We start from the raw sequence: 9,330 nt of genomic DNA, 5'->3' as shown, positions 1-9,330 counted from the left end.
GTGTTTGAACATCAATTCATTACAAGAAAACAAAATCTATACATTATTTTGCAATACTTAGATAGTGTATCTAAGTTTTTTTTTTTTTTCTCAAAATCCAACTTGATGAGCTTTTTCTTCTTTATAGAAAGCCTATTGAAGCAAGAATTAATTTGTTTGGCTTTAAACAGGATGAAAAGAGATACCATTATCGACCCCATTATGAATGGGAAGTTAGAAATTTACTTGCAATGGTTGTTTAATTGGGTCCCTTGATGTAGTCTTTAGCTTTCACTTGTATTATTTTTTCAGACTTTGTATGGTCCCTCTCCATTCTATTCCTTTTTAATGAAAAGTTATGTCAATTGAGATTTATACAATTTTTGAGTTGAATTAGTTCTCTAAAATTATTGATTTCGTAATGTGCTTTATTTAGGAGCACAAAGAGACACTAAAATTCGATCCATCAACATCAAAGGAAAAAGATTTCCTTCAAAGATTTCATCATGCATCTGCTAACAAGAATATCACGAATGACTTTCTTTCTTATATACTTTGAACAATCACTTGGAAAGATCAGATAAGATCTTAACCAACTTTAACATCTACAGGAATAGTGCAACACGCCAATCACAAAAGAATATTTGCTCACAGTCAAATTGTTAGGTTAGAATCCTATGAACAATCACACAGTGAAACAAAAGGGGAGCAGAGATGGGGTCGGATAAGAATTTTACTTGACAAAACCCGAAAGGCGAAAAAAACCCTAAACAGAATAACACAGTTACATTGAATCAGATCCACATACATAATACAGATATCATATATAAGAAATTATAAAAAATATTTGTAACTAAGAACATAAAAGGCACCCATGAAATTGTGACCTCAACATTCTCCCCCTAAACCCTAGAATGGCAATCACCATTTCTCAAGATTACAAAAATACTTTTCTTTTGAAATCTAAGGGTCTTAATTTCTTCCACCATTTGTGGTAGGTTTATCATTTTGATCACGTAAGCATGCACGGGTTGCTCCTTCTTCTTAAAGAATTGGATCTTGACATGTTGTATCTTTTCAAAAGTTTTTCAAATCTGTAAAATATGTGTGGATCTGAAAAACAAGCAACATCTAGATGACAACTCTTTAATCTTGTCGAAAAGATTCTCTTCTTTTTTGACTATTTGATTTTTTCTTTCTGCCAATTTGCCTTTGAAATCAATGGTCACATCAATAACTTACACAACAAGTGACACCAAAATTTTCATAAAAAATCTTGGCAGATACTAACTAAGGTCAGAATTTTTTTTTCAAAGTTTAATGACTTTTCATGATAGTACATGGGTTCATCTTATATCACAAATATATTTATTTATTCACTTGTATTGTATATGATTAGATTGGAAGAAATTAAAAAGAAAATTTTACTAAATTTTTAATAACCCTAAGATAGGCGGATGGTCGTTTAATCATCAATATAGCAGAACTTCATCTGATGTCTTACGAGTCATGAATCAATAACACTTTTGTAGCAACCCATAATCTATGGATGATGAAAATCAACTAAAGAAGCCAAGGAGATACATAATTGGATCGTTTCATGCACATTTACATCAATGTTGGTTTCATCAAAATCAACCCTAACTTCGTTATACCACCCTATGCTATGCTACCTTTCCTTATTCCTCTACCCAGTTTGAATTTTTGTTTGTTACTATAAGGGTTTTGATGAAGGTTTCAAAGGTGACATGTGATCTTTTCCACCCTAGTAATCGTGATCACTGGATCTAAAGGATATATGTGTTGTCTTTTGAGAGCCTAACAAACAAAGATTCATCCCCAAAAGTAAAGCCGCACTATATATATTTAAATAAATATAAAATAACCCCCATAAAGATGTAATTGAGGTACACATAAGTTGGTCCGAATAGACTTAGTTCCCCAAAAAAAAGAGACTCACCCTGGCCTACCCATGCATTTCTTAATCTGTTTTGCTAAAATTTCATTTTAATAAATTAAGAATAAAAAAATACAAGAAAAAAAAAAAAAAGAAAAAATTACATTTGCAAAGCATGATTCTTGTCTTCTACCTCACACTCCTAGTATTCCAAAAGAATATCATCATAAAACATTTTAAGATAGAAAAATCCCTTCCCTATTAGAACCAATCATAAAACATTTTAAGATAGAAAAATCCCTTCCCTATTAGAACCAATGATCTAAGGCTAATTGTTCATCCCACTGGTTATCTCTCTCCACCAAGGGGTGTTCAATTCTTTCAAATTCTTCATAAGCAATCTTCCTTCGCTTATTTTTTGAGATCTTCATTTCTTCATTTAGACACGTGGACAATGAGCAAGGTTGCATCTTCCCCCCTTGGACCAAGTTGCACAGTTTTTTCTCCATCGATTAATCCCATAATTCGAACCAGTATTTCTTGGCCTCGCAGCAACAACTAGCCGAACCGTTGAATCAACCCCTAAATTATAAAACACTTTATCAATGACCAACTCACCCTCCACGTGTAGAGGAGCTTGGCTTGCTAATTGAAGGCATGGTAGACTCCAACTTCACCCCATAAACCGATTTTTGAGAATCCTCCTCTTGTGCAAAATCCCTCTTTTGGCATCGTGTCTACCACTCTATTTTCAAAATCTTTTGCATTTTCGAAATTTAAAACTTTGGAATCCACTTCATCATCCATTTCTGTGAATTATTATAATCCATGACAGCTAAATTAACCTCTTCCGTTGAATTGGGCGATAAGGGAATTAGAGTTTATGCAGATGATGAACTTTGATTTCCCTTATCCTAAGGAATGTGGGCCCCTCAATAGACAACTATTGACTCACTTCTGTGTTTCCACATTATTTTTTTTTGTTTTTTTGATTTTATTCTTCCCCCTTCCCCCCCTTTTTAATATAAAAAATAAATTTTATTGTTTTGGCCCCCCCCCCCCCCCCAAAAACCAAACCACGGGCAAATAAAAAAAAGAAGGGGAGACCCCCCAAACCCCCCCCAAAAATGGGGGTTTAACTTGGGCCCCCCCCCTATTTGGGTATGCCCAAATCCTCAACATTTTTAAAATTTGATTCACATGAATCTACTTCATCCTCAAACTCTTTTCATGGGATCTAGACGAATCGAATGGCTTCTGTGCATCAAAAGATTTGAAAATAATTAGAGTTTCCACCCAAATTCTCCTAAGAGAAATCCAAAATTTTATTCGAAAATGACTCCTCCCCATCCACGCCTGAGGAGACCTTCTGAACCTAGTCCTACATTGTCTTCTCCACCATGCATTTCTTAATCATGTCAAAGAATGCCCTCCAAGCACAAGCTTATTATTTATTGGACAGGTTGTAACTGTGTCAACCACTCATGGGCCAACAACGATTCATTTTAGTGTTGAATACTTGAATTAATCACGAGAAAGAGAGCTATTTAGTCATGTTAGATTCGTTGACATTGTTTTTTGGGGTAATCATTTACATCATATGATAGTCCTTTTAGAAAGAATTTAAGTTGACTTTCTTCATATTAGATATTAACATCATCATTAAACATGATTTGATTCCCAAGCTGATTACAAATTCTAACTAATTACTTCTAATTGTGAACTTGATTAGCAACTAATTAGGCAGATCACATTAAGTTTTTGATAATCAGATGATTAGAACAAAATTGAATTGGGAATTTAAGTCAAGATTGATGCAAAAGCCCAACCCTGGCTAGTAGTTAGATCAAATTCCTAAGTTTGATCACCAGGCTTATTAATGGGCCTGGGCCTGGGCCTGCATTTTGAGCCCAGCAAGCTTTTTCTTCTGGCCTGCAAAGCTTGAAGTTCACTTTGTGGGAACAGCAATGTTAATGAGGAAGAAAGCAGTTACCAGGAGAGATTTACAGTATCTGATCCAAGAATGAGAGCTTCAAGTTGCAACAGAATGGAGTAATCTCATGAAGAAACCATTTGATGCTTTCAACTGGAAACTGAAAAACTTCTTCTGCAACTTTTTCAAAACATCTTGTATACATGAACAATGCAATAAGACCTCTTTCTTATTCCATCTGGTAGCAAGCAAAAACAGGGCAAGTGAAAATGTGAAATTATATCAGAACCAAAAAGTTTGCTTTGGAATCATTAGCTAATATGATAGCAATTAATCACTAAAACTCTTTAGTTTGTAACTTTTGCTTTTTTCCTTGCAATCTACTTGAATGTGAAAATGCGAATGAAGATCACATCTGAAAACTATTATTGCCAAATATAAGAAAGAGAGACATATGTATGTTACAGAATTGTGATTACAAAACTGCTCATTTTTCCTTTTCAAGCCAGTTTCCCTTCCCTTCTTTTCCCTTCATTATACTTTCAATCAGCTAGAGTTTCTACAACCCTACTGAAGGGGAAAAGTAAGCCACAAAAAGTTACTGAACTAGAGAAGATTCTTCATTAGCGGGCTTTGGCTAATCATCTATCTCGCGTCCATTCAACTACCAGTAGCACCTGTTCTCCAATTCTCAGGTTTACAATCTCATCAATGCTCATTTAGGTACCTTTCAGCTATTAGAGCATGAGCTGCAGCACCAATGGGAAGAACATCTTCGTCAATCATGAAATATGGAGAATGACCTGAGTGTGTAGATCCTAATGTTTCATTCCTCACGCCAATGTAATAGAAAGCGGCTGGCACCATCTGTGAGTAGAAGGAGAAGTCTTCTGCACCCATCATCGGTTCAACCACCCTGAAATTCTTGGGACCTACCAAATCTATAGCTACCTTCTTTACATGTTCATACATATGGTCATCATTCACTGTTGGAGGATATATCAGGTGTTCCTTTTCAAAGAAGTCAACAGTGGCAGAACATCTGTAGACCCTAGCCTGTTCTACAATCACCTGTTTAGAGATAGAACAGTTCAGAGTTAATTTATATACAAATATTCAAATAAAGGATTTAAACCTGGTGCTACTCTCTTGATTTGATCTGCTCAGTTAAGTGCGTTTGACGTCCAACATACCTCTTCAATTCTTTCTAGGAGATGATAGAAGCTTGCATTAGAGAAAGCTCTGAAGGTACCACTTAAAATAATGGATTCAGGGATCTGGTCAAGATCATCACCTCCATTAAATGAAGCCACTGACACTACCTGAAATAGAAAAATAAGAATCATTTGCTAAGGTTAGAAATGTTGACAGCAACTACAGTTCAAAATAAGGATGCCATTTCAGTTAACCAAACCTTTTACAGAATTCAAGTAGTCTTGGAACTTGACACTCAGAACTATCATTAAAAACAACGTATGAAGCCAGAAAATCAGTAATGCACTGATCAGATGGAAAGAGAAAGCATAAAGTTAAAGATAGGAGACACACACAAACATTCCATACTTGAAACAAATTAAAACTTTGGTACGTATTCACATTTTGAGAATGTTCATTCCCATTATCAATATGCAAAATGCACACTTAACTAAGAATGAGAACTTTGTCAGGGTACACGCTTTGAGTGCATTATTGATCTTAGCTTATAGTTACAGCTCTTAAACAGATTCTAAGGTCTAGCGGTCAAATTCCTTTTTGGCTTTTCAAAGAAGGATTCATGGGAAAGTTCTTCATGGTTCTTATAGAACCCAGTCCACAGCATGGGAGAAATTTCCTTGTGATGAAATCACTCCTGCTGTTATGGCCTGAATACCACAAATTAGGAATGGCAGGGGTCAGAATGAGACATGCTAGGTATGCCCAAGTGAATTATAAGAAGGTACAACTCCAACCTCACCAACTCTTGTGCTGCATAATAAAAATTCTGTTGCGTTCTAGATTACAATGGTTGTGATAGGTGTGCTAGTGTTTCTCAATTTACCCTAGCTTACCTCATCATCAGAAATAGTACCTTATTTGCCCTCTGAATCAGAGTGAAAAGGTATGTTAGAAGACTGAACAGCATTTATAAATTCAGTACTTACAGAGTAAGAGATGTGCCTATTTCATGACGTATCAATATTCAATAATCAAAGTTCCAAATTTATTTTAAAAAGATTAAGCATGGTTAAATATTTGTTTTAAGGAGAACAGACAGACCTGTGAATCAAGTGGATTTGCTTCACGAGATACAATATTCTGTAGGCTGATTACTGCAGCAGAGCCAGCCAAAACAGGATCAGCAGATCTGTGAGGACTCCCTGCATGGCCTCCTTTTCCACTTATTACAGCTCTAAAGAAGCCACAGCCAGCCAGCAAGGGACCAGGCCTTGAGCCAATGGTTGCTGTTGGGTTCTCATGTGATACATGAACAGCAAAGATGGCCTCCACATTCTCCAAAGCCCCATCTGCCATCATCCGCTTTGCACCATTCCCAGCTTCCTCAGCAGGCTGAAAGAGCACCACCACAGTTCCCTTTTACCAAAAAAACATGAGTGTTAGGGAATCAGGAATAGGTTGCATCAACACAAAATTAGCACATCAAAGACAGTATCTTTGATTTATCTATGGTGCCAGACTTATCATAACCAACACAAGTAAAATTAATCAAGCTAATCTAGACAAAACACAAATCATTAAGGAAGCAATTTTAGAAAATTGATATACTGATTACTATCAGGTCATTCCAACATTGATTCGTCAAAGTCATGCTTTTCTATAAAGGATAAACAATGAAATTACCCCTAGATAAATACAGGTTATTCTGTTTCTCTCAGGCACAAAGAGAAAAGAGGGTTCTTGAAGTATTTAGTCTGCTACAACAGTCAAGTTCCACTAAAACAGTTTGATTACTCCAGATAAGGCTTCAATGATGACTCAGAACATAAAGAGGCTGCAAGAGCTGTGGTTCTCGTGAGAAGAAGAAAAAAAAGCCAGTTGATGGCCAACAAGTCCATATCACAAAAACAGAAAACCATTGGAAGTTGTAGACCACAAAAGAGGACTTCCAATGTCCTTTGTTTGACCATGTGAAAAAAAGTATCCCAGTTATAAATATTTAGAAACAAGCCAAAATGAAGGAGAACTCAACAACTTAAGAGTAACATGCACAGTGAAAGGAAATTATTCACAACTAGTCTTTTTCTTCCAGACTCTGCTTGCGCAGAAGCCTTCAGCACCAGCTTTGCCCTATACTCACCTCTCTTCTTTCCTATGGGGATGGAGAGAAAAAGGGTGCCTCAAGTAATTACTGTGCAACAGTCACATATCACTGTAACAATTTGGTATCTCCAGATAAAACCTGGATGATGATTCTTAATAGAGGATGATCAAAGAGGACTGATTAATGCAAACAAGAGAAAAGAACCCTGTTTATGGCCAACAAGCCCATTCCAACAAAAAGGAAAACCATTGGAGGCTATAGACCACAAAAGAGGAGATGCTTTTAAAAATGCCTAATTACATCTGAATGGACAAAAGTTTTATATCAACTCTGAAGAATAGACAAAAGTTTCATCTCAACTCTGAAAAGATAATTCCTAGAGCCAACAAAGCAACTTTGTGTTTGTTCCTTGCCTTAACATCTACGCCTGTCACCCTCTCTTTATTAAGAGCTAAACCAAGTTTTACTTAGAATACATTCTGATGGTGCTTTAGGGATAAACATCTAGGAATCAAAATCTCATGCATTCAAGTGTGGACAATTCAAGCAAGGTGAGCAGTAGCAAATTTTTTTTGATTAGCTACTTATATTTTTTTCAGATTAAATTCATTGCTGTATTTTAAAATTTTTTTTCTTTTGGGTTTTTTTGGGTGGAAGGAATCTTTCTCCCAAAAAGTGTGGTGTAGGATAAACGTTGACTCCAAAAATTAGGTATTAACTTTCCCTTAGACATTAATAAATATTGTAAGGACACAAAATTGTTACTAAGCCAGTTCCTGATTAAAAAAGAAGTAAAAGTAGACCAAAAGTGATTAGAAGAAGAGGAGGCTCTAATATTTTTTTTATTTTTTTTATTTTTTTGTGTAAGAAAGAAAAACATATTCATCACTTAAATTAAGGAAGATTACGCAACAAAGCATATTCATCACTTAAATTAAGGAAGATTACGCAACTATACAAAGAACATAACCAAGAAGACGAAAAATCTTAACTTGTAAAATATACAACCACCGATGATTTAACTAAAAAACTCTTAACTGCATAACACAACAGCTAGGATGGCTGAATTGTTTACGCTAAAATCTATATTCAGCCACCCCAGACTGTGAGAGATTTTAATTTCTATTCAGATAGCCCAAAACCAACAACCATTAATGTGCAGAGGATCTATTGCAGACAAACCTTGAGATGATGTTCTCGGCTCTTCAATATCATAGCAGCACCCATTAACATGGCAACATGCGCATCATGCCCACAAGCATGCATTTTGCCAGGAACCTTGCTCTTGTGTTCCCATTCCACCGCTTCCTGCAACATAATTTCCTTATCAGAAACAACTCAAAACAAAAGTCACTGTTAAGGACTGTAACTACAAGAAGATCTTATTAACTAACATAACTACCAAATCAATCACTTTTTTGAGAGAAAACTGAAGTAAAAACACAAACCCCAATTCCCAAAAGAGGAAAAATGAACCTGAATGGGAAGAGCATCCATATCAGCTCTGATGGCAACGAAAGGAGGACCACCGGTACCAATAGAAGCCCTGATGCCAGTCTCAGCCAGAGGGAAGCGGTATTCGATATGCAACCGATCCAGCTCTGCTCGAATCAATCTACTGGTCTCGAACTCCTCAAAAGCCAGTTCTGGGTTCTCATGAATCCTTCTTCTCAACCCCTTCAGCCAATCAATAGTCTCAGGTCGTGTTGCTATTTCCAGCACTTGTTCTGTGCAATCTTGAGCCCAAGTTTCAGAATCCGAATCTGTTTTCTTTGAAGGTATTAATAAATGCCCAGAAGAACTTCGATTCTTCTTGGTCGAATCCTTGGAGCTTAAATAACGACCACCCTCTACATAAGAGCTATCAAGATCAGAGGAAGCGACGATCAAGTGAAGAAGAAGCAGAGAGGTTAACATTGAGATTGAAATCAAGATCCATAGATGAAACTGGAGAGAACCCATTAGACCCAGCTGGGTATACTAAATCCTGAGAGGAAGAAGAAATTAAAAGAAGAGACAACAGACGGTAATGGCAAGATGAAGTGACAGAAGGGAACGAGGGAGCGGGTGAGTTAATAAGAGCATCTTGAACTCGTGAGGGTAAAGAGTGACAGAGACGGCGGAGGCATCACAATCACGTGGGGAATTTTGGTCAGCTCATTAAGGAAAAACAAACGCAGAGACTGAGAGAAGAGACAACCGACCCCATTTCAAATCAAACTTTAGGATTACTTCTCTGATAGACTGACAGGATAGTGATGC

General features: G+C 36.5%; 1 protein-coding gene across 1 annotated transcript; it reads right to left on the bottom strand.

The window, feature by feature from the left end:
• Nucleotides 1-4,110: 4,110 nt before the first annotated feature.
• Nucleotides 4,111-9,041, bottom strand: LOC149009334 (IAA-amino acid hydrolase ILR1-like 6). The gene is made up of 5 exons (XM_089163504.1): nucleotides 8,545-9,041; nucleotides 8,251-8,376; nucleotides 6,066-6,380; nucleotides 5,003-5,131; nucleotides 4,111-4,880 (listed from the first exon to the last, which is right to left on the bottom strand). The coding sequence occupies exons 1-5, from the start codon at nucleotides 9,028-9,030 to the stop codon at nucleotides 4,518-4,520; spliced, it is 1,419 nt and encodes a 472-aa protein (XP_089019630.1). The 5' UTR covers nucleotides 9,031-9,041; the 3' UTR covers nucleotides 4,111-4,517.
• Between the last annotated feature and the right edge of the window lie 289 nt (nucleotides 9,042-9,330).

The sequence above is a fragment of the Hakea prostrata genome, chromosome 7, assembly GCF_041222555.1.
Source record: "Hakea prostrata isolate BN-2017 chromosome 7, UWA_Hpros_2, whole genome shotgun sequence".
In the NCBI taxonomy this organism is placed as follows: Eukaryota; Viridiplantae; Streptophyta; class Magnoliopsida; order Proteales; family Proteaceae; genus Hakea; species Hakea prostrata.
This window is presented reverse-complemented; position numbering and strand designations above follow the sequence as displayed.